General features: G+C 44.4%; 2 protein-coding genes across 2 annotated transcripts in view; one reads left to right on the forward strand and one right to left on the reverse strand.

Moving 5' to 3' along the window:
- LOC142786992 (pancreatic alpha-amylase-like) overlaps positions 1-26,730 on the forward strand; it is a 52,303-nt gene that overhangs the window by 9,516 nt on the left and 16,057 nt on the right. Inside the window, exons 4-6 of the mRNA XM_075884610.1 lie at positions 4,327-4,403; positions 5,632-5,638; positions 6,679-6,925. Coding sequence (XP_075740725.1) covers positions 4,327-4,403; positions 5,632-5,638; positions 6,679-6,925 — 331 coding nt within the window. The remainder of the gene's footprint in view (positions 1-4,326; positions 4,404-5,631; positions 5,639-6,678; positions 6,926-26,730) is intronic.
- Positions 22,172-22,828, reverse strand: LOC142786994 (uncharacterized). The gene has a single exon (XM_075884612.1). It carries the CDS (start codon positions 22,826-22,828, stop codon positions 22,172-22,174), a length of 657 nt encoding a protein of 218 aa, XP_075740727.1.

The raw sequence follows: 26,730 nt of genomic DNA on the forward strand, positions 1-26,730 counted from the left end.
GCCGCAATAAATTAAAACTAACGGATTCGGTTTTTATCGTATAAATTGTCACGTAGTTGTACGTGTTTGTGCGTGTAAATGATATTTAGTTGTATTTCTTCAGGCACTTTCTCGTCTGGTAGGAAAACGTTGTTTTTCTGGCAAATTGTATGCACTTTTGTGATCACTCGGAACTCTTAAGAAGGGTTAAAGAATAAGCTTAACCGAAACAGTAGAGGCAAGGCAACTACTTTACACTAGACAGTTTTGGCTAAGAGCATTGGTCTTATTGTACTAACTTTCTTTCAAAGCCGACATCTGCAACTAAAGTTGAAACGTTAGAGGAAAGCTAGCCACACTCCGTAATGCTTCTTTTTACTTTTTAACAAGATTCACCCAACGTGCTTCTGGGTGCCATCTCAAGTGCACGTATGAATTGCTCCTTCATTTGAACAATGCGTACTAGCTCCTTGCTGATGAAATAAGTAGCACACCAATAAAGTTGCAGTTACATCCTTGGTACGTTTATACGCCCATTCACGTTCGTAGTGATACTTAAGCTATGATTCAGAGTGGATGTCTGAGCATGAGTACGCGAACGCGTTTACAGATAATGCTGGTCTGTAAAGGCCTGAGCATGTGCTATATAAATTTACTGACTCCCCTTTTCGAACCACGACACTAAAAGCATGTTCCTTTAAATTTGGTAACTTAGTATTGTTTTTATTCTGCTCGTTTATTTGCACTGTACTAAGGGAAAATAGAAGTATTACAGAGGGTGGTAATGCAACGATAAATGCCGTGAGAATAAAACATGGTTTGTAACAAATTATTCACAACACAACTTCAAAGAACTATTGGTTAGTATAGGCTCAATACGTAATCGCCTAGAGCAGTCTTGAGGGATGACGCGTACTCAATGTAGGCAATAATGAAAAGTGTAGGTGGTAGGTGGCTTTTAGTGTAAGGTAGGTGGTAAATTAGGGAAAGCGTCTTTTATTCGTACAAATGAGCGATTTGCTTCATAGTTACTGACCCCTTTAGCACTGAAGGTTATTAAGGACGTTCATATTTGCCCCTGGGTACACAGCCTGTTCTCGCGTCAATTAAACTGACGCTCATTAATTCACAGGCAGTCGCTCCCGGTTCCACATAATCATAGATGTCGGAAATCAGACTCATTCTGTCGATTATCACCTTTCGCCTATGCCAAATAGCACTGACCAACATAAAAGGATGTCGCCGCACTAATGAGCTTGTGATTAGCACTTGGTGACTAGACATATAGTGCTAAAGGTACTCGCGCTCGCGATTTTTTTTTTGTTGCTGGCGCCTTTAAAAAACTCCATCACGTTCAGACGTTTACTCATTTATTCACTGAACCACTCACGCGGTGAAATAACTGCACTACTAAGAATGAAGTCGTGTTCCATCCTGCGGCATTGCATTTCCGAATTACCAAAGGATGCCCAGGTAAATAAGTCGAAATTGGTAGAGTGAACATGGTAAGTTGTACATTATTTTGTCACAAAGGCACGTAAAAATTGTGCCCCGCCGTGGTGGTCTAGTGGCTAAGGTACTCGGCTGCTGACCCGCAGGGCGCGGGTTCAAATCCCGGCTGCGGTGGCTGCATTTCCGATGGAGGCGGAAATGTTGTAGGCCCGCGTGCTCAGATTTGGGTGCACGTTAAAGAACCCCAGGTGGTCTAAATTTCCGGAACCCTCCACTACGGCGTCTCCCATAATCATATAGTGGTTTTGGGACGTTAAACCCCACATATCAATCAATCAACGTAAAAATTGTGGAACCTCCGATGCCTAATGCTAACATGGCTTCGATTCACAACAGTATTTGCAGGTGTCCATTGTGAAATTTTTTTTGTATTGTACAACGACAATATTTTGTTTTTGTTATTTTAACTGCGTGTTTGTTCGTTCTTAGCAGGTCTGTAGTGAAAATGAACTGCGCTTAGGCTCAAGATTAGTTCAATACAAGGGCTTCTTGTCGCACTGCAATGTTGCTTTGTTGTAACGCGGTAGAGCACCTAGCTGTGTATAAAATGATAAAATAATCGGGCAGTACGTAGCAACTACAGAGTAAAAGAAATTGAGTACTTCGCGAGTATTTCTATCACACAACTTTATCGTCATTTACCTCGGGCAATTTCCTCGCGTTATCACTTATCGCCACGGTGCTGGCACTTCCCTGTCACGCACGGCGTATTCGCGTGAATCTAGTTTCGAAAAAATTAATGTGAGGAAACAAGATGATGATTATGACTCTGTGCCAGAATTGCATCCAAATACTCGATGCTTCTTTACAATGTATAAAAATCATATATGCTCATTTATTCACCACAGGAACGCAATCTTTGAATTATGCAGTCAGCGAGAGAGAATGCTTTGCACTAAAGACATAACTACATTTCATCACCTGTGCTATGAAACAGTAAGCACGTGAAGTCTCTTTCTTCAGCATTGTACGTATATGTAACACAAAATTCGGAATAGGTGGCGCGCTGTACGATTCAAGATGGCGCCCAGAGGAGGGTCAACTCCTTTGTTAATACAGCAACAGATTAGGCGCGTGGACATACGGAGCTTGTCGCTTTCACCAAATAAAGTCATGACGTGCACTGAAACTTACATGACACCAATATACTCTCCAAAACCATGAAAGCTCGCCACAGGGACATTTGCGCCGGCGTGAGAGGTGTGGGTGTGAAAGTCTTCGTTGCCGTGCATGAACGACGCCTTGCGAATTCCTATGCGTGCTACAGAAAGCTGCGCTTACAAGAGTTGACGTATGAAGTGAGCGGGTGTCCAAGCTCGTATGTGCCGAGCCTTGCTGACGTATTTTCCGCACTATTAGGCCTCGCGATAGTACCGTCATCGCGGATGCACAGAACCGAATGTTTGACGTGGTGAAGGTTTGCAAGCCTATATTACGCAGTCGTCATTACTTGCGCTGGCAGGAACATGAAGTTGCTTCTTCAACGATGCACGAGCATTTAACGTCACATTACGTCGCGCGTGTGTCACAGTCATATTCAGGCACTAACCGTGCGCCGTTCACTGCACTCGGAAGTTGCAGGTTCCAAAGGCGCGATCGAAATATCAATACCGGAAAGAATACACACGCATTCTTTTCGCAATTTTGAAATGGCAATATTTAGTCGAGCAACAACCCTGTTGGGAAGCTACAAGTAGTAGAGGAGAAGTTGGCAGAAGTGCTTGGACTGTAGCCGTAATTGCCTGTTTCATCTCTGTAACCATTTCGATTCACTGGTGAAGCTCGAGTGTGTTGGCAGCATCCGGCGCTCCATAATATCCACAGTAATTGCGCTACATGCAACGCAAAAGAAAAACTATGCTTTTATTTTCACCAAGCTAACGGAAAATATACGTTAAATACAATCAAATTGACTTAGGAGCGTGAAAAATTATTAACGCACGAGGGGACGGCATGTGCAACTCGCTCCTTGTGAGTTCGCAGCTCATCGTTGGCCGTCGCTCTCACTCTCGGTGACAGCCTTCTACGTTCAGCGAAAAATCACCGTCGTCAAGACGTTTCTTTCAACGTAACTTCTAAAGCAATCTGAGAAATAGCCTGTGCCAAATGACTTGACAACAGCAACAGCAGCGCGTCACCACGTTTATCTGGGCGTCGAGCACATTTCGCTGGAGAGTACTAGAATGTTCTAGCACTCTCTAATTTTACTATTCCGTCAACAAGCAAGTCGCTCGCAATGTGCTGCTGTCTATAAAAAAACGTGCAAAAATAGGAGGTTCAGAGGTGGCCATTTTGAGGAATCGCGAGCCCGCGCGACCTTTCGCGTAAAAGGCGAAATTCATGCACTACAAAAGCACTGACGAATGCGATATACACAAAAAAACAAGGTCTGTTTGGACTTAATAGGTCAGACGATGATACCTAACTAGCCTAAAAGACGACGGAAAACCTCGCCAAGCTGAAATGCGTAATTTGAGGACTTTCATCGAAAGCGCCAGTTGCCACGTATTTTCACGAAAGCTTCACATAACGCAAGAACGAATCAGATTTATCGTGTCACGGCGGGTCCTGTTTGCTCACAGATGCAAGAGACGTGCAGAGTGGTAGTGTTCATTACTCGCCTATGCGTTAACACTGAAGGTAGCACAGCTACACGAGGGAGCATCAGCCTATATAAACCTTGAAAGGACGCTCCCGAATTCCTCTTGGTGGAGCGATAGTCTATGAAGAATGCGAATACTTTGGAGTGTACATAAATATTGCGCGTAGCTGACTGTTATTCTACATTTTTTTAGATATCCGAGCAATTCAGGGGGTATTTACCTTGTATCACAGGTGCGCAACTGTGAATTGGTCGGACTTCGGGACTTGGACCATGGTAAAGATCACGTTCGAGCCAAGATATCTGAAGAGTACTGAACGCTGGGCGAGTTGGTAAATCATCACTACAAAACTGCGCGAAAAATCGACAAGAAACAGAGAAGGCACACACACAAGCGCAGACTAGCAACTGACAGTTTATTGAAAGAAAACACTTATATACCTAAAGAAAACTATGACGTGAAAGATTAGAAGTTGGCAGTGAGATAATCAATCTCTAGTTGGTGCAAAGTCACCGAAGGCCTCGCAACACACGTGTCGCCATACTTGTGTATATAAAAAGCCTCCGCAACTTCTCTCGCTGTCCTATCCCTGTGCCGTGACAACACCCTTGTTTCGTGAAATAAAGGTGAAAGGGGAAGGTGAAAGGGGAAGGTGCGTGGCCGAAGGAGCTGGTGTGGTGACTACGCTCAGTGGAAGCACTGGAAGGAAGTGCAAGTTGAATTCCTTGGTGGATTACATGGGTTCAAGCAGCATCAGGCCATTAGTTGCTGACAAGGAAGGGAGTTTCGTCCTCATGTATGAGAGGACTTTTTCTGAGAAGGGCATGCAAGCTGTTCACAAGAACCTCAAGCGGGTTGAAGAAAAACCAAAGGAGGTGAAGAAAAAGGCCGTCGCCTTACTGGAACAACTGAGGCTTGAAGGGTTGGCTGCGGCGGTGCGAGGTGCGAAAGGCAATTTGCTGAACCTTTTCTTCACCGTCAAAACACACAAGGAGGGCCATCCCTTTAGGGTGGTTGTTTCAGAACGCGGAACTTGGCAATGTTTGGTATCAGCATTTCTGCAAAAGCACCTATCATCTCTAAAGGTGCAGGATCCTTTTCGGGTGAAGAATTCCGAGGAAGTCGTTCAGTTCCTGAGGACGGTACCCCCCGGGCCTATGTCAGTGTTTAGCATAGATGTAGAGGACCTTTTTTACTCGTTGGAGCATGAAACCTTGATGAAAAGTGTGAGAGACTGCATACAGGACCACAACGACGCCCTACAGTTCCAAAATGAGTGCGGAGTTTCTGTTGCGTCCTTCCTGGAACTGTTGTCGATGTATCTTCGCTCGACTTTGGTAGAATGGAAAGGTGGTGTGTATAGGCAGAAATCGGGTGTGTGCATAGGTTCCCGTGTTGCCCCTAAACTGAGTGAGGTATACTTGGGGAGGATAGATCGAGACCTTGAGGGAGGCTTAGAAAGTTTAGCGCTTAAGACAATGAGATACGTTGATGATTATCTGGTGTTTGTTGAAATGGACAACTGTGTCAGGTCCAGGGTCAATGTGCTGAAAATGTTTAATGAGAAAGGACGGGGTTTGAAATTTACCTTTGAGGTCCCGAAAGATGGCTGCATTCAGTTTCTTGATTTGAAAATTAGGATTGGGCAGGAGCACACGTGCTGGCGGTATTCGCCGAGGTCGATTAAGCCCATTCTTGATTTTCATTCCTGTAACTCAAAGCTGGTCAAGAATGGTGTCGCCACTTCGTGTCTCGAATCTGCTTTGTGCAAATCGTGCCCGCATCAGATGTCGGAGGCTTTTCATGACCAGCTTACTAGGCTTAGGTTATCGAACTTCCCAGAAGGAAGGCTGGGTCTTCTAAGTGAAAGATTATTGAAGAAACTAAAACGGGAAGGTAATGACAGAGCGGGCATAGATAAACGTTTGCCTTACACGTGCATTCCTTATCTTCATGCCTTCTCCCACCGCATGAAAAAGGTGGGACATAGATTCGGTGTTAATGTCGTTTTTTCGTCCAGGAATAAGTTGGGCCGAGTGTGCGCAATGGTGGATAGGAAAGCTGAAGGAAAAGAAAAAAAGTGGTATGTTTGTGTGGTCAAACACCGGGAAACGTTTGTAGAGTGTGGAATTGGTGCGGTGTATCTTATCCCCTTATCATGTGGTAGGTGCTATATTGGGCAAACTGGAAGATGTTTGAACAACCGACTAATGGATCACAGGGCATCGCTGAAGGCCCACCCTTCGTCGAATCTGTGCCTACATTGCAGGGATTGCAAGTGTTCCCCTTTATTTCACGAAACAAGGGTGTTGTCACGGCACAGGGATAGGACAGCGAGAGAAGTTGCGGAGGCTTTTTATATACACAAGTATGGCGACACGTGTGTTGCGAGGCCTTCGGTGACTTTGCACCAACTAGAGATTGATTATCTCACTGCCAACTTCTAATCTTTCACGTCATAGTTTTCTTTAGGTATATAAGTGTTTTCTTTCAATAAACTGTCAGTTGCTAGTCTGCGCTTGTGTGTGTGCCTTCTCTGTTTCTTGTCGATTTTTCGCGCAGTTTTGTAGTGAAGATATCTGAGTTCCTAAATCGACTCATCAGCTTTGGCGTAGCCGGATTTCGCATCGATGCCGCCAAGCATATGTGGCCTGTCGACTTGAAAGTCATCTATGGAAAGCTTAATAACCTCAGCACAGAGTTCTTTCCTGCGGGGTCCAAGCCGTTCATCTACCAGGAGGTGATCGATATGGGCCACGGTGAACCCATCACCCGCTGGGAGTATATCGCAATGGGCAGAGTGACAGAGTTCCTTTATGGCGCCAAGCTAGGTAAGTGCAGAGTCCAACAGAGCTATCATATTGTCGATTTCAATGTGCAGACAAAAAAACACTACTGCGTTCCATGCTACTAAACACAGGATCTCGGCCACTTCATATTGCACTGTAGATAGTTCAGTAATAGTGTCCACTGATGACTTGCAAGTACTGAACAAAGACTATCGAACATTTGTTGGTCGGGCTGAGTGCTAGACGACGAACATGTGAAATGCTTCTACGCTCTCAGTCAGGTGCCGCATAACGAACGGCATATAGGTGGCGCGCTGCTGCGTACTCACTAAAATGCTGTCTCTAGCCAGCCCAGCAATAAAAAGATACCCGTGGCAGCCGCGCGCCGCAGAAGTAACGCATAGAGCCGGTGAGAGCAGGCGCAAGAAGGGAGAAAAAAGAAAATATGGGGAAGAGCCACCATTTTTGTCGCGCCAGCCTGGCGCCAGGAGTCGGCATAAACTGATGCAGAAACGTGTTCAGACACAAGCGCGAGCGCGAAAAAAAGCAAAAAAAACGCCTCCCTCGCCCCCCCCCCTTTCGCCACAAGGCGGCGTCACGTTCACCGTCACCTGCATTCCATGTCATTTGTGCGTCACCGTTTCGTCCCGCTGTCTTGTGATGGTCGCTTTCTACAAGATGGTCTGGGACGGAAACATTTTCCAGTGCAATACGGCTCACTTTAGTCAATGTATCATACATTTCTTTGCATTTGGGCAAACACTGGAATGTGCAGCCCCATTTTTACTCGTTTGACTTCAATAAAAGAGTACAAACAACTTTCCCTTCATCAGTTGTCGAGGTATGACATTGTGTCATGAACTAAATCAAAGAGGACTAGTGCATGCGCGGCAGCTTACTGAAACACTGGCCTATGTATGTCGATGTTCATGCTCTACGAAACAAGTTGAACTGATGATTTTAGGAAAGTGTGACAAAAAAGAAACAAACCGAAGGCAGCGAGAGAGAGAAAGGTCAATATTAAAAGTCGATTGATCGATGTTTGTTTAGTAGTTGCGTAATTTAAAGATGAACAATAGGTACAGAAGTCAGGTGCAGAAGTCAGCAGGAAAGCGTATGTCACCGCCATTTGCTCACTCTTTTGAATAATAAGTACAGTTCTCATATTCCAGAATGAATTTGTAAAAGAGAACCATCACCAAGACAACCTGTGTACTGCTGTGGAGATAATGTACCGGCTATAAAAATCCCCATTTTTTAAAAAGCAAATGTATGCAGTAACAATAACGATTTCGAGGGTCGTTCTGCACCATTTCTTGACCCCAAGTGCACGCGAACGTTTGCGAAATAGATGTGCAGCAGCATTATTTATTTGGAGGAAGACCGACCTGTCCGTCGCTAATTTGTGTACGTCCTACTTGACTTTGACGGGCGTTTTGGCAGTCACTTGAACAGCGATGTGATGCTGAATAAAGGTAAGAGTATACCCACTCTTCATAAATAAGATCAGTTAAACACTGCAAATGAGTAAAGACACTTGACTATATATCGCGAAATAATGCGCATAAGTTCTACTAGTTGAAATAAGTAATCGTCGAAATGCTAAAAAGGCGCTGCTGCCCCAGCGTGCAGCTCGCGGCAGTTCGCGCGCACGACATGCAAATGTTAGAGTAGGCATGCTAAAATACCCATGCAGCGTTTACGTGCGAAAGCGCATCGTCTTTAAACAACTGAGAATTGGCTACTGTCATTGACACGCGTGTACCTCCCGGTACAAATCAGCGAAATTTCTCCCGGCACACGCACATGCGAGAAACATACGCGATTTCGACAGCCCAACACAGCCTCGTCAGCCAATTTCGATGAGCGTAACATCCGAAGTTCACGGGAAGCACTAAAACGACGCACGAACACACGTTAATCGTTCTTCCGGAACGGCGTACCGTGGGTTGAGGTCGGAGTCGAAAGCGCTCACCGTGGTTTCCTCGAGTTCACGAAGCCGTACCAACTATTCGCTGTCAAGTGCATGCACAAGGCACAAAAACAGTTAAAGGTTCTGTCACAGTTTGCAAAAAGCCACTTCGTAGATATATACACTGTAAACAGAAATAAGCCAAGATGGGAGTAAATGACGTCCTCTAGCGCACGCCCCGATGGAGTTTTATGAACACCGTCCGTAGGGAGTAAAAGATTTACTCCCCATCAGTAGGGGGTTTTTGCATGATGCCAGGGGGCTTTTATTTACATCCATTGAGGAACTTTTTCAGGTCAGTATGGGAGTAAATGTTTTTGCATCGCTCGAGAAAAAAAATTATGTCTGCAGCCGTACCATGCGCAAACGCAACTTTAATTACATTACACTTAATGTGCACAACACTGATTACAGTACAGATATATTATCACAATGTTCACGTAATATCACAACACTCGCACTCACACAGCTTGCCACATGCAGTACACACCTACCATATAGTCACCGGGTATATATAGGCACCACATTCTTACCTCCCATTTAGCCCAAGTGAAAGCCTTTTTCGCTAATAATTAGGAAATAAATACGCACGACGTAAGTACACACTTGCAGTTGTCTGATTTAGACACTTCAACACACATGCCTTTTATCCTAAGCCTGCCTAATATTCAATATTTTTCTACTATAGCGAAAACAAATGGCAGCATATCCACGGAGTGAATGATGGAGAGTGGGGCGAAGCATTCGTCCGTCCATGCGTCCGTCTGTGTGACCGTCCATGCGTCTGTTTGTGCGCCCGTCCCTGCGTTCTTTCATGCATCCGCCCCTGCGTCCGTTCATGCGTCCATCCATGCGTCTGTTTGTGTGTCCGTTCGTTCATCTATTCAACACTCCAAGTCCCACCATCTCGCATCTTTTTATGATATATTCCCCATATAGAAGCACCGCCATCCAGCGGACATTCCAAGGACTAAACAAGAGGTGGCACACGCACACTTTCTTACGGCCTGCGCTTTGGGTCCACTTCCCACCTTTAACCACCTCGAGTTCATGGTATATTCTAGTTCACTGTATTCATGGCACTGCGACCAAACGCTCGCTAAACCTTTCGAAAACCAAGGAGGTTACGCCCAGCGAGTATAACGTAGCAACCTTTCCCTGTCAGATAGGGCTCAATTTACATGCCAATGGCTGCTAATGAGAAATGAGAGACAGGAGAATTCGGCTTTTACTTTCTTACGGCTTGCGCTTCGTATCTACTTCTCATTTTTAACCACCTTGAGTTCATTCATGGTATATACAAGTTCATTGTATTCATGGCACTGAGGCTCAACGCTCGCTAAACCTTTCTAAAGCTAAGGAGGTTACACCCAGCGAGTATAATGTAGCATCCCTTTCTTGTCCGATAGTGCTCAATGTACATGCCAATGGCTGCTAATGGGGATCGCAGCGTGCGCGTTAACTAAAAGCCTAATGCTCATGTCTCTCATTCCCCATTAGCAGCCATTTGCACGTACATTGAGCACTATTTTTTATTGTTAAACAACGCACAGACGAAATCTCTCACTGGCACCACCTTGGAGGTCAAGTGTCATACCTATTTCGGGTATGTGCCACTGGTGGTTACATACGAGGGACGCCCAAGCCACGCCATAAGGAGCTTCGCTCCTAAAAGTTTTATCAGTTGACGCTCTGTCGTACGGGCTGAATTTGCATTAGCAGTACTGTTTGTGGACCCGTAAAATGCACTGAATCATACACAAAGTGCGCGCGGCCTTGAATGAACACATTAACCAGGCAAATTTAGCAGCTCCAGCGATGAACCGAGGTAGACCACCGCTACTGCGTTCGACGACTAGGCCTCACTCACGTGTACGGCATGGTGATTCGATGAATGACAGCTGGCGATCACAAAATGCTTGCTGATGTGCAGTTTACGTCTCGTTGTTTTTCCCATCCACAGAAATAGGTGTCCGCTATCCACGCAGTTTAAGCTACGGAGCGATAGACTTAAACGAATGAGACGGTTCTCAGTCGCTGTTCCAGTTGCTCGCATGCACTGCATGTATAGCTCGCAGAGCTCACCACGGCGGCCGGTGCGCAGTGCGAGCTCGATACGATGCCGGCTTGATACCCACGGCATAGCGAGGCCTTCTTACTACTCAGATGTTACAGCCGGTGAAATACCGGTGACACTCCGAGAAGCCACAATAGGCGGAGACGGGGTGAGCGCGTCGCCGGCGCAGCTCTCACACCGGTTGCTGACTAGCCTGCCGTGGTCGAGCGAAGCCTACTTCGAACCGCTTCGAAGTTTTACGGTGCAATCGCTGACGATCGTACTCCGCCTCGTTCGGCGCTCGCCATGTAGTTAGTCATTGACAGCTGCGGTCGCAAGGCGCAGAAGACTGTTATACATTCCAGCAGCCTTCATTTTTTGTGAAACACATTCTTTGCCTCACCGGTGCTCGGTGCTAGCTCGTAGCGCTTGCCGCGGTGGCCGGCACGCAGTGCGAGCTCGATACGATGCCGGCTTGATACCGATAGCATAGCGAGGACTTCTAACCACTCAGATGTTACAGCCGGTAAAATACCGGTGACACTCCGAGGAGCCACAATGGGCGGAGACGGGGCGAGCGCGTCGCCGGCGCAACTCTCAGACCGGTTGCCGGCCAGCCTGCCGTAGTCGAGCGAAGCCTACTTCAGACCGCTTCAAAGTTTTTGACGGTGAAACTCCAGGAGCAGCCGCTGACGATCGTAACAGCTTACTTTTGCTACCATTAATTTATTCTTCGAAGTTTTTTGTTACTCAGCCCTTTGAAGCGCGGCATTCACGGCGTTTCGTTGAGGAATCGGACCGATGTGCACCGTGGTTTAACCGTTCGAAATATGTTGAAATGTTCACAGTAAATACCAACCAATTGTTGCTATTCTTCGCTGAACTTATAATTTCGTTGCCTGTTGACAGATGCTTACACGGTTAGCCACACAAAGCACATGTGTTTCACACTGACGTGCAAACATATGCCCGTACACACACACACACACACACACACACACACACACACACACACACACTCACACACACACACACACACACACGCGCGCGCGCACACACACACACACACACACACACACACACACACACACATACACACACACGCCAAGCCCGAAGAGGGTTTTTAAAGCTCCTATAGGGAGTTTGTAACCACGTGGCCTGAAACTCCCTGGGGAGTTTAACAAGGTCATGTCGTTCATAAACTCTGTGATTATGCAGGGGGCGTTTCACGATGACATGTGCCGAGTTCACTTTCTACCAGGGAGTAAATAATTGGGGCAGAGGAGTTTTGTGGGCTCATGTGCTGGAGAAACTCTCATCCCGGCTAACTTTTGCTTACAGTGTACCCCCCAAAAGTCTCACCTTCGTGCGGTGCCGCTGCGGTGCAATGGGTAAAACATCTGCTTCACGTGCATGTGCTCCTCAGTTCGATTCCAGGGCTGTGTGTGCTTTACGTGAAAATCTTGCAGATGTAGGTGATTGAGATAATAAAGGTTTTCTAATTACTGGTTGTCATAATATCCGCCACATTATCGGCGAGGAGTCGCTCTTAAAAGCCTAAATTGATGCTTTCTTTTTCGCCACCGCCTCAGGGCCGGACCGCCTACGGAAATATCACACTTGACCGCAGGCCATATCTTGCCAGGAAAAGAATTTACCAAATAACCACAACGAATCTTTGTCCCGGCTTTTCTAAAGGCCACTTCAAATCGGGCCAGTTTCTCTAGGACGCGGATACGGAGCAGCGTAGAAGCGGTGATTGACTTGATTTACTGCCTGCGGGTGCGTAGTCTAGCCAGGATTTGACTAGAAAGAGTGACTGAAGAACCATGAAGACTGTTTTAAGGTAACTGGACAGTCGCTGATTCAGTTTTCACAAACGCTCCTTCACTCAAGGGCTCCCCTCAACTTGATGAAGTCAAGGTTGAGCGTACTCCTCCACTCAAGGGACCGCTGCGTTTCATGAACGCTCCTCAACACTTCCTTCGCCAAGGGAGGCCTTGGAAATGCTTCCTTCATTTGAGTGAACGGCATGCACCGAGAAAAGCGCCTGATAACAAGAGTATTCGTATTTGTAGTGAAGAATTGCCTATCTCTGTACATAAAAGTACGCTTTTTCTAGTTATTCTTTTTTTTAGAAATTGACATTGCAGCAAAATACATGCATTCAGAGTGGTAGTGTGGTTTTCCTAAGTCTTGTTCTGGTGGAGTTAGTGAAACCCCGCTTCAAGTTTGGCAAAAGTCGCACCCAGGAAACTGAACGAAGAGCTAGCTGATGGCATTTCGCCTGCTGCTGAACGTGTCTACCTGCTGAGTTTATTTTGTCTCGGATGCGTTTATTATTTGCAGTTTATATTTACGGTACAGTGCCTGCATCTGTGTCGTTTTTGAGCCTACTTTCGCCGGGGGCACTAACGAACTGCGTGGGTGATCACAGGAAGCACAACAGATGGTTTGTTGCTTTGTTTACTTTCGCTTTACTGAGATCCTTCTGATCACTAATGTAGCCATCGAATGTATAACGCAGGGGAATGAGTATTCTTTACTATATATCACATTATATTGGCGTGCTTTCAGAATTCATTACCGCATTATGCATAAGAATTACTCGTACGTAAATTCGTTCTCGCTACAGGAGTACGTGCACAGTTCCTAATTTAAGGAGCCTGTGCACTGTTTATTTTTCTCATTTACTGCGAATTTCAACGTTGACCTTTCGTAGGTGTTCCTCTGGGTATAAAAGGAAATTTGAAAGACATTACTCGCAACTGATATTCAAGGATAGTACCAAGGTAGCGGTAGGAACTAGGCATGTTATACCCGTGGCAGAGAGTTTGAATTAGACTGCTACGCTAGTCAAGAAAAATGATCATGTGCCTTTCTTTAACAATTGGCGAAAAATACACTTTCAAGTTGTTTTTTTTCATATAGCAGCATATATAGTCGGTTAACAGGGCCTGGTGTGTGTGTGTCAACTTTAACATTTAAACTTCCAAAGAATCAGTTATTGTTTTTGCATTGTTCTTCTATTTGCCCCGCATTTGTGGATGCGTCTGATTTGACAGATTCGCATAGACGTAGCCTTTATATCTGTGCAGCTTCCGTCTCCAAGTGCACACAGCGGCAACGTCCTAAATTTTTTTCCCGTCTCTTTCATCTGCATGCTAAAAAGCACATTCGTTAGTGCACGAATGACTTCGCACTAATGTTTTTGATTTTATGTGCACAATATAATTACTGGAATTACCTGTTGAAAAGGATCGTGGTGTTTGTGCTGCATTCCAAAGCCCCGGTACAACATAAATAATATGGGATGTTTTATTATTTGGACATCATAACAATGAAGCCGCGTCTTACTTTTGGCGCTGTTCTGTTTTAAAAACTATCCTGTGGGTTCTCGCAACCTTCGAGAAAGTGTCAAGAAGTAGCGTATTTTACTCTGCTGATTTAGTGAAGACCAGTGAAACAATTTGGTGAAAATGCTCAAGAGTATTGCAATCATCGCGAATACATCTGGTCAGATTCCTGTAAATAAAATATCCGCTATTGCTGCATCATTAGAACGTCTGCCCGTTAAAACCATGCCATCTCAGTTCCGTAGAAGAGGAGTGGTGCTGCTTTATATAAAACAAGTTTAATTTTTTCTAGAACTGCTTTCCTGTAGAATTGGAGAAGTGGTTTTTGCAGTCCTGCCTAATCTTAAAAAGATAAACATGACGACATTTATGTATTGATAACTAAACCAAACAGAAGTTGTGAATGGCAAATAAAACGTTAGTAAATGTGGCTGATGAAGAACAACGTGCGAAAGATAAAAATGCAACTGCAAAGTGTTCATCAATCAAACATATGCAATCTACACACTGTAAAGATAAATTACAAGCTTGGAGGACTTCATAAATAAGATCGGGGAAGTAGGCACCATAGCGCGCGAAGTTCAGTGCAGCTGCATGCATTCAATGCAGTTTTTGTTCTTTTGTATACAGTCGTGCAAACTCTGCAATGCATTGCTAATACGGCACATTTTCAGGTACATTTCCTCTGTGTTTTGTCGGCAGCTGGTCCCCTTCACAAAAGAGGCAAGAAATTCTATTAGAAAAACGTAACACGGATACCAAAGCCGCATTTTTCTTTAATTCTAGTGGTGCACACACTCATAAGTATGTCTCGCGTGGAATAACAGACATGATTAAAGTATTAGGCTTTGACTATTTTGACACAAGTTCGGCTCAGGCACTTGGGCAGCTGACCCGGCATATGGTTATATAATTTCATTATCTAATTGCACGAATCAGTGCCATAGCCAGTAATTCTTCTTCGGGGGGGAGGCAGGGGGGTTAAATAAAAAAACAATCTCAATATGTATCTGCTGTATTTAAATTTCATATGTTTGCATTTTCATACGACACTCGATGCACTTTTGCGTACATGCAGGTTTCACAGAGCATGACCCTATGCTTGATCCCCTGAAGGTGTGCTTCGTGTTTCATTGGTATTTAGAGCTGCATAGACACTGTACATGGAAGCTATGTTTCACGCGCAGTAGCAACAACAGCACACTTATCGCGCCCAATTGTATTGTGTTGTGCTTTTTCTAAACTCTCTCTAATGGTGATCTGACCGAAGCAGGAAAAATGAAAAACAAAAAAAGCAAATGAGAATTTACCTTCTCATCGATACAGACGGTCGTCTAACGAAGGTATGCTTCGCCGTAAATTTCGACTAGGCTAGCAAAGATTTAGCGGAGAGGAAGCCCCTCTTAAGTACGTTGAATGCAACGCATCAAAAGTTTGGTATTCTGTTTGCTTTCCGCTTGCTTGTCGAGCTTTCGCACCACGCTTGAACTGATGCGGTGTGCGAGCTTCATTGAAACACTTCAAGGCACTGGCGTCCGCAATAAGTCCTGGAGCACTCGCATGGCGAGTATACGCACACCCGGGGAGAGAGAGAGAGAGAATTTATTTACAAAAAGGTAGAGAGGTTGGTCTGAGCTATAGTTTGCTCTGGCCTGCTACTCTACACTGGGGAAGGGTGACTGGGGAGTGAAAGAGTGATGAATGACGATGGTAAGGTAGAGAGATGATATGCTCTTATTAGACTGGGTAACTCTACAGACGTGCATCCAGTCCAGTGGCTTCTAAGAAAGCGATGACGGCTCGCATAACCACATGTGTTCTGCTGGCGTCAGGCCAAGGACCTAACACAACCTCATCGGTTAATGGTCGACTAATATATCGGCCAATCGAATATATCAGTTGCTGGCGTTCGCTTGCATATGCTGGACAGTCGCAAGTAATATGTTCGAGCGTTCACTGGCTCATTTACGGAACACAACACATCACGGCACTAGCGAGCGGTCATCTTGACACCACGCCCGCCTGTCCCGGCGCCACAGTAGCAGCTGCCGAGCCGTTCGAGGACAACTCCCTAGTAAACGCGCACCGTTACTGTCGAAAAAAAAACGCGGCGGTGGCAGCCTAATTGATCGAGGAAACGCAGTCAAAATGAGACTAGCTGTGCCATGAACCCGATGTTGGCACAGAAACTTCGCTCGAGGGTTGATTCAAGGTAGCTCGATCGCCTCCTTGACAATCTCGAGGAAATACTCGAGATTTTTTCAAGTAAAGGAAGGGTTTCAAGAGAAGGGTGATTTGTGAATGGGAAAACGCCACTCAAGGAACGTTTTGAGTGAAGGGTCGAGTCGAGGAGCGTTTATGAATACGGGGGTTAGCCTTGTGTTGGTAGAGTTGGCGAAATCCCCGCTTCAAGTCTGGCAACAGTCGCACCCAGGATACTGAACGAACAGCTGACGGAATTTCGTCCACTGGTGAGCATGTCTACTTGCTTAGTGTTTCGTCTTGTTTGCGTCTATTAATGGCAGTTTATATTTACGGTAGTGTCTGCATCTGTGTCGTTTGAGAGCCTACTTTCGCCGGGGGCACTAACGAACTGCGTGGGTGATCACAGGAAGCACAACAGATGGTTTGTTGCTTTGTTCACTTTCGCTTTGCTGAGAGCATTGTGATCACTAATGTAGCAACTGAATCGATAACGTGGTGGAGTGAGTAATCTTTACTATATATCACATCACATTGGCATGCTTTTAGAATTCACCACCGCATTGCGTACAAGGATTACTCGTACGTAAATTCGTTCTCGCTACGGGAGTACATGCACAGTTCTTATTATCAGGGGCCTGTGCAATGTTTATTTTTCTCATTTACTGCGAATTTCAACGTGGACCTTTCATAGTTGTTCCTCTGGGTATAAAAGGAAATTTGGAAGGCATTGCTCGCAACTGATATTGAAGCTTATACCTGGGTAGCGTTAAGAACTAGGCATGTTATACTCGTGGCTGAGCGTTCGAATTAGGCTGCTATGCAAGTTAAGAAAAGCGATCGTGTGCCTTTCTTTACCTATTGGCGAAAAATACATTTTAATGTTGTTTTTTTTTCATTTAGCAGAGTATATAGTCGGTTAAAAGGGACTGGTGTGTGTGTGTCAACTTTAACATTTTAAACTTCCAAAGAATCAGTTATTGTTTTTGCATTGTTCTTCTATTTGCCCTGCATTTGTGGATGCGTCTAATTTGACATATTCGCATAGATGTAACCTTCAAATCTGTGTAGTTTCCGTCTCCAAGTTCACACAGCAGCAACGTCTTAAATTTTTTTCCCGTCCCCTCCATCTGCGTGCTCAGAAGCACATTCGTTAGTGCACGAATGACCTTCGCACTAATGTTTTAGATTTTATGTGCACAATATAATTACTGGAATTACCTGTCTAAAAGGATCGTGGTGTCTGTGCTGCCTTTCAAAGCCCTGGCACTACATGAATTATAGGAGATGTTTTATTCTTTTGGAAATCATAACAATGAAGCTGCGTCTGACTTTTGGCGCTGTTCTGTTTTAAAAACAATCTTGTCAGTTCTCTCAACCTTCGAGAAAGGGTCGTCAAGAAGCAGCGTATTTTACTCTGCTGATTTATTGAAGACCAGTTCAACAAAGCGGTGAAAAATGCTCAAGGGAATTGCAATCATCGCGAATACATCTGGTCCGAATCCTGTAAATAAAACATCCACTATTGCTGCATCATTAGCAGGTCTGCCAGTTAGAACAACGCCATCTCAGTTCGGAGGAAGAGGAGTGGTGCTGCTTTATGCAAAACAAGTTTGATTTTTGCAGAACTTTGTTGTAGAGTCAGAGAGGTGGTTTTGCAGTCCTGTCTAATCATGAAAAGACAGGCACAAGGATACCTATGTATTGATAAATGAACGTAACAGAAGTTGTGAATGACAAATTAAACTTTATTACATGTGGGTGATGAAGAGGAACGTGGCAAACACACGAATGCAGCAGCAAAGTATTCATCAATGAAACAAATGCAACCTCCACACTGTAAAGATCAAGTACAAGCTTGGAGGACAAAATCAAAAGATCGAGGGAGTAGATACCATAGCGGGCCTAATGCAGTGCAGCTGCACGCAATCAATGCAGTTTTTGTGCTTTTGTATACAGTCGTGCAAACTCTGCAATGCATTGCTAATACGGCACATTTTCAGAGACATTTCCTTCTCATTCTGTCGGCAGCTGGTCCCCTGCACTAAAAAGGCAAGAAATAATATTAGAAAAACATACTAGTTCGGACACCAAAGCCGCATTTTTTTTTACTTTTAGCGGTGCACACAATCTTTAGTATTTAATAATAAATAATAATAATATTAATGACTTTATTTCACATCAAGGATACATGATGCAGGAGACCTGCCGAAAAAGCTGGCGTGATGCCAGCTTGACAAGGCCGTAGGCCCCCCTTCCCCCTCCCCGAACACATCGCAGCAGCGGTAACACTTTCATAAAAACATTCTGGAACATACGCGTAAAATAAACATAAACAGGTCTATGACAAGAAAGAAATCATCACTGTACATGTGTGATAAAACGAAACGTCTAATGCTTAAACAACAACGACAAAAAATCTATTTCAAAAGATGCAAAAAATGTTGGCGTATTTGCCAAAAAAAAGGAAGCATTTGCGTAATACATCCGAGCGAAGCATACAAACATGTATACGACAAAAAGAGCAATCAACACTGTACAGGTGTAACATATTGGTACATATATTGCTATAAACAAATAATTTCGCAATGTGAAAAATACAGGCGCATTTGCCTTGCAAAACACAGAAAAAGCATCATAAAAGAAATATGCCTAATTTATTGCTTTGGCAACACCACAAATGCATACTCGTTTCCTAAAACAGAAAAAACAAACAAGACACCAAAAACATATCGTAAAAAAACACAGAGCAGTATACAAAATACACGTCAACAAAAACAAAAATACAAAAATACATTCTTTAGAAAATTACAAGTAACAGAAACGAGTGATCATGACATCTGGAGGAAATGATTCCGCAGTTGTTTTAAGGTGATTTTTTTCTAAGTCAATTTCGTTATCCCTAAATTCATTTAGTAACCTGGGAAGTTTATTTCCCAACGATTGAAGACCGTATGTGGTTCTAAAGGTTCGAACAGTCCACACTTCATTTTTCCGGGTATTATACTTAGGCTGGTTAAGTATTAAATCTGCCAACTGCTTTAGAAACGGATTAGAGTTTTTTATGTCTTGCTTATATTCTGTCTTAGACAGAAGAAAATCGTACATTTTTATTACTGGCATTAGGTTGTATTTTTCAAATAAGGAATGAGTATGATAAGTACGTGGCACGTTCTCTACAGCCCGTACAAATCTTTTTTGCAACATATGAAGTTTGTTTATGTTTTCTTTAGAAGTTAGAGCCCAAACTAGATGGCAGTAATTGATTCTTGATAAAAATGAGGTATTGTAAATTAACAACAAAATATTCCGAGGAAGCAAGTGCTTGTTTCGGTACACAAGACCGACTACCTGAGAGACATTCGTAGCTAAGAAGTGTATGTGGTGATCCCATGATAATGTTTCTTGAAATATTACTCCTAATTATTTAAGAGAAGGAACTATCTCGACAGGGGTGAAATTTAAAAAGATCGTTTGTTTTACAATTTCCGCTTTATTTTTAGCATGAAATACCATAGCCTTAGTCTTTGCAACATTTATTTTTAGACCGTTTTCTCTTGTCCATTTTTCTAATCTAATGAGCAGTAGATTTGCATGTGTTATTAATTCGTTCACTGATTTTCCTGTTAAAAATATATTCGTATCAACTGCATATATTATAAATTTTACGTCAGAGGAGATGTGCACGATATCATTAATGTAAACATTGAAGATGAAAGGTCCCAAAATGCTTCCCTGTGGAACTCCTGCAACGATTGACAAAGAATCGGAATTGCAACCACCCAGGCTAACAATCTGATTACGGTGTTGCAAATAGGACTGTATTAATGATCCCGCCGTTCCCCGAATACCGTACCGTTCCAGTTTTTCTATAAGCAATTTGTGGTTAATGTGGTCAAAAGCTTTCGTAAAATCTACGAACAACCCCAACACAACGTTTCCCTGTTCGAATTGCTGATAAATGTACTCTTTCTGTGCCATGAGAGCATATTCTGTACTGAAGCCTTTGCGGAAACCATACTGCGAGTCATGAAGCAACTGAAACTTCCTTTCAAAATTAGTCAGCCTTTTTAATATTAGTTTTTCTAATGCCTTCGATAGGACTGGCCGGTAATTCGACATGTTATTTCTATCGCCTTTCTTGAAGAGGACGGTAACGCGTGCAACTTGCATTTTAGTGGGAAAAACAGCCCGGCCAAGGCACAAATTGAATATATGCGTTATATAAGGAAGAAGGAATATAATGACATGCTTTATAGGTTGAACTTGTATCCCGTCAATATCAAGTGCTCTACTGTTTTTCAAAATCAAGACATTCTTTCACTTCATTCTCACTTGTCGGATCAAGAAAAATGGTACTGTCGATAAATGGGACACTTCCAAGGTTACTACTCACATCACATTTTTCTGCGACATTTACAAAATATTTATTGAAAGTGTCGGCCAAGGGTTTTCCTGATATGACCTCGCCGTTAAGATTCATGCTATGTACTGAACCCGTGGACACATTGCGATTTAAGAGAGAATTTAGCCTTTTCCACATTATATCTGAACACCCAGGAACTGAACTAAACATATTGTTATAATATTCTTGTTTTGCCTTTTTGAGATCTTTATTTAGGCGATTTCGTTTAACCTTGAACTCTTTAAACAATTTAGGGTCTTTCGTTTTAAGATAGCGGCTAAATAACATATTTTTTTCTTGTATTCTTTTCCGAAGTTCCGCGTTGATCCAGAGTTTACGAACTTTCCTGTTCTGCTTTGTTTTAACCAGAGGAAACGAAGCAGTATAAATTGGCTTTAGTATGTTCATAAATTCTTCGTACGCCTTGTTTGGCTCATTCATTTTAAGTATATTCGTCCAAGGAGCCCTCAAAATCTTTTCCGAAAATATTTTCAGAGTTTGTTCGTTTATACGCTGGGTGAAAAATGTGTTCGGTTTGTTTTTGTCACATAAGTGTTTCCTACAACAAATGTATATTGGCAAATGATCACTCAAATCTACAGTAATAACACCAGCCTTGAGGTTTTCTGTCGGTATATTTGTTAAGAACAAATCAATCAAGGACGAAGACATTTGTGTGATTCTCGTAGGGACAGTGATCATATTTGAAAAGCAATGCGATTTCAGCAAAATATCAAGTTTTTGTACTATAGCTTCCTGTTTGAGCATATTTATGTTCATGTCACGGCCACACACAACGTCTAAGCGATTTGTGTTAGTGAACGCAAAAAACGTGTCCAGGTAATCCAGAAAGGATGCCGTTTCACCATTTGGTGGTCTATAACAAACGGCAAGAACCACATTTTGTAGTTTAACTGATAGAAATTCGAAGTCATTGCAAGAGTGGGTGAAATTTTGAATTAGGTCACAGTCAAGGACCTTTTTTACTAGAATACATACGCCACCGCCACGACTGGAAATTCGATTAAGGTAGAACGTATTGTACGAAGGCAAGCGAAACACGCTTGCTTCATCTGTTGACCATGTTTCAGTTAACATTATGACGTCGAATACATGATTTAATTGTTCGAAAAAAAGGCTAAGGTCGGACTGTTTATTATTTACCGATTGCACAATCAAGTGAAAACATTTAAATGAATTTAAATAGAAATTTCCTAAACTCTGCGAAAACGCTTCCGGAAGCACATAAGAATCGTTTCCTACGCAAGCCATGTTGAGCCGATCATTTCTTCTTTCTTTAGCTTAGTTTGTTTAGATCACTAGCATTTGCAATTTGTATGGCTTTCTCCCCATCAGCTTTACGCACTAGAACTTTCCCGTTTGAGTGCCATGCATACTTGAAGTTCGCTTCTTTAGCCCAGTTCTTTGCCTCAAACAACAGCGCACGCGCTCTTTTGTTCAGGTTTTCCATCAAGAAGAAGTGCTCATTTAAGCTGCTCAGTTTCTTTCTGTTTTTCCACCAGAAATCTCGGTCCGCTTGCTTCGCAAAACGACAGATAACGACCGGCGCCTTATCTTTTCTGGGCGGAAGCCGATGAATGGCAACCACATCGCTTTCTGCGAGTGGCGGGAACTGGTGTTTAATTGCCATTGCATTGATCGTTTCTAGCAAAATTTCATCTTCTGTTTCCTGTATTCCATGGAATTCTAGGTTGAGTCTGCGGCTCCTCCACTCAAGATTATCTACTTCTGCCTGCACTTCACCTACTTCTCGGTCCCGCATCTCAACCTTTTCCAATCTGCGCTTAAGGTCCTTGACGTCACGCTCGTTTTGTTCCGTTTTTTTTAGTATTTCGTCGTATTTCTCACTCAAGTATTGCACCGCGTCGTCAATGCTCTCAACTGTCTCTTTGAGCAGTACTAGTTTATCCAGCTTGTCGTTAATAGTTTTCATCCAAATTCGGACATCTTGCATGTCGGCCTCACTTCCCGGTTCTTTTAATTCAACTGATGCTGCTCGCAACCTCGACCGTCTACAGGTAGGGCAGCGCCATGCATCGCAGTATGCCTGCCCTTTGGACTTAATAGTTGCTTCAGAAATTCCAGCACATTTGCCGGCGTGAAATGCTTGACAGCAGTCGCTACATTAAATCCATACGACGTCCCCAGTGAACGGCTTATCGCACACAGAGCATGTTCCATCTCGGGGCATAGTTGCACAAAGCGATAAATGAGAACAGTAGTTTACACAGCAGCACCAGCAGTAGCGGCAGTAGTTGCGGCACAACCAAATTTACAGCGGGCATAGAAACAACACCAACCTGCGAAACAGAAGAAGAGACCGTGTTCGTTTACACCGTTCTTTCCGCCGCAACCGCTGCTGCCAAGTGGTCTCGGTGATGGCTTGGTCCTCCCTTTAAGAAGCCCAGTGGCTGTACGGCGCAGGTGCGGTAGAATTTATCGCAGGGTAGTTGGGCGCAGGCGCAGCGGAGCTTGTTACTTCTCCTTCGCACCGACGGCGATGTGCATGTGGACGACGCAAAATGCGCACGGTGTCTGACGAATGCCAACAGCCTGCGAAACAGAAGAAGAGACCGTGTTCTTTTACGCCGTTCTTTCCGCCGCAACCGCTGCTGCCAAGTGGTCTTGTGTTCAAGAGCACACATGGTTGAAGTATTGAGCTTTGACTATTTCGACACATGTTTCGCTTAGGAACTTGGGCAACTGACCAGGCATCTGGTTATATAGTTTCCTTTTCTAATTGCTCGAGTCAGTGCCATATAGCCAGCTATTTTCCTTCGAAAGAGGGAGGAGGGAGTTCAAATAAAAAAAATAATCTCCTTATGTAACTGTCGTATTTTTATTTCATATAATTGCGTTTTCATACGGCACTCAATGCATTTTGCGTACATGCAGGTTTCACAGAGCATAGCCCTCTGCTTGATCCCATAGAGGTGGGCTTGGTTGTTCATTGGTATTGTGAGCCGCATCGACACTGTATATGGGAGCTCTGTTTCACGCGTAGTAGCAACAGCAGCACACTCATTGTGCCCAATTGTATTGTGTTTTGCTTTTCCTAGACTGTCTCTAATAGTGATCGGAACAAAAAAATGAAAAAAACACAGAAGAACTTGCCTGCTTGTTGTGACAGACGGTAGTCTAACGGAGGTATGTTTCGCCGTAAATTTTGGCTAGAGTAGCAAAGAGTCACCGGAGAGGAAGCCACTCTAAAGTACTGTGAATGCAACGCATCAAAAGTTTGGTATTATGTTTCCTTTCCGCTTGCTTGTCGAGCTTTCGCACCACGCTTGAACTGATGCGGTGTGCGAGCTTGATCGAAACACTTCAAAGCACTGGCGTCCGCAATAAGTCCTGGAGCACTCGCATGGCGAGTATACGCACACCCGGGGAGAGAGAGAGAGAGAATTTATTTACAGAAAGGTGGAGCGGTTGGCCTGAGCTATAGTTTGCTCTGGCCTGCTACTCTACACTGGGGAAGGGTGACTGGGGAGTGAAAGAGTGATGAATGACGATGGTAAGGTAGAGAGATGATATGCTCTTATTAGGCTGGGTAATTCTACAGACGTGCATCCAGTCCAGTGGCTTCTAAAAAAGTGATGACGGCTCGTATAACCACATGTGTTCTGCTGGCGTCAGGCCAAGGACCTAACACAACGTCATCGGTTAATGGTCGACTAATATATCAGTTGCTGACGTTCGCTAGCATATGCTGAACAGTCGCAAAATATATGTTCGAGCGTTCACTGGCTCGTGCACGGGACACAACACACCATGACACAAGCGAGTGGTCATCTTGACACCACGGTCGCCTGTCCCGGTGCCACAGTAGCAGTTGCCGAACCGTTCGAAGACAGCTCCATAGGAATCACGTACCATCTCTGTCGAAAGAACGTGGCGGTGGCAGCCTAATTGCTCTAGAAACGCCGTCAAAGCGACACAGACTCTGCCATGAACGCGATGTTGGCACAAAAACTTCACTCGAGGGATGATTCAACGAAAGTCGATTGCTTCCGTGACAGTCTAGAGAAAATACTCGAGATCTTCTCAAGTGAAGGAAGCGTTTTAAGTGAAGCGTGGTTTGTGACTGGGAAAACGCTCCTCAAAGAGCGTGTCGAGTGAAGGGTCGAGTCAAGGAGCGTTTGTGAATACGGGGGTTAGTGTTCGCTGTACTGTGACTCAGCACGTCGCTGCGACTTCAGCAACGAAGGCCAAGCTGCGTAAGATGTGCCTATGCCTTTCTCGGTGTTGTCGTTTAGACCAGCTGTCACCCATACGTGGGACTGTGGTTTCGAAAATATAGGCCAATCAGAATTCACACCGGTCGTGAAGGGTCAGGCTGACAAGGGAGTCAGTGAAGAAGGGCGTACAAGGGGTGCTATAGACGCAGAGGCAATGTTTCTCTTGAATGAACTGCGGCGTCGTTGTCGCTGACGTGGCCACTTTCTGATGGTTTCCGCATCCTCTCAATGTGATGTAAGGTCTCCCGCCATTTGTTCCTTCTTTGAGCACTACTTTAAGGAGGCTTCGTGGGGCTCATCACAATTGGAACATTTCAGGGCATGGCCTTTACAGGTCGAGGCAATAAGCTTTAGCGCAGTTAAAAAATACTCGCGTGTTTTCGCATATGGTTCTGATGTGACTTTGTTTCATGCAGTTGTGGAGTTGCAGTGGCTTAGGCACAAATGGTCTTGCCGAATGTCGGAATTTGCCCACCTCTACACAGGAAGGTATGGAGCCGGCCTTGAAATCTATTTTCGAGCAACCTTGGCGATGATGGTAGCTTCGCAACCTGGTTTGATGAGGCCACACAAGTCGGAGCTTGAAATCGCAGCGTCAACGTCGTAGATTACGCCGGTGACGTCGTTAGAGCCCCCTGGAATGTAGGACGTAGGTTGATTTCATCAAGTTCTGTGAAGTTTTGTAGTGTGTTCAGTGAAGTCGTGTGCAAAACACCAATCGCCATGACGTACTTGGGGGGGTTCAGTCGGATATCCATGATTTCATTCATTCAGCAGCACCGAAACAGATGGCTTGTTGAGGCGTTTCATGCTGCCGTGAGGGTCAACAGGAACGAAAATGATGGCGTTAGTCCCTGGCTTGTGCGGTACTCCTTCATTCCGTCACGCAGAGGCCCTGGTGTTACGTCTCTTCACCTTTCGGCTCGTCACAAGTTGTATATAGTCATCAGATGGTCTCTCACTTGGCAGTGAATACTTTTCAGTGTCCTCGCTGTTACAAAAAGGGCTTGTCTGCTTTCAATGCACTCCCTCTGGCAGAGCTCATTGCCGTATCACAAAAATTCAGAGCTTTCTACTATAGTTTAGCCTCGGCTATAGATGTAGGATTTTAACATGCCTCAGCAAATACATTTTGTTTGTCACCCTCTGCTTCTTTACGTTCAGGACAAGCACCGAAAAAAATTCTATGCCTCATTGTTCCGCACATGCGATTGAAGCACGCGCGCCTAGTTTTCACCACGGCCAGCCTAGACTACACCTGCACACGCTTCTTTATTTATGGCCTTCTCACACGTCGCGAAAGAAATGGCAAAGTTTCTGAGTATATTTCACCAGCCGTCGCCGGTATAGGCGCTGCGACCATGACCTTGCATCCTCAGCCCAGAGCACACGGCAGAAAACTTTTTCGTGACTCCACGCGCACTGTTTTCGAGGACCATCTTTCCTTGTTTTTCACTTGTTTTTTTCAACCCATGGAAAGTGAAGAAGCGTGCCACAAATCATGTGCAGGCGTTGCGCACGCTGCACGGAGTGGCGGAGGAGGATCAAGGTAGCAGCATCCCACTCACAGCAGCGGCAAGAGGCATGTACTACACCC

This window comes from Rhipicephalus microplus, unplaced genomic scaffold (assembly GCF_043290135.1).
Source record: "Rhipicephalus microplus isolate Deutch F79 unplaced genomic scaffold, USDA_Rmic scaffold_41, whole genome shotgun sequence".
Taxonomy (NCBI): domain Eukaryota; kingdom Metazoa; phylum Arthropoda; class Arachnida; order Ixodida; family Ixodidae; genus Rhipicephalus; species Rhipicephalus microplus.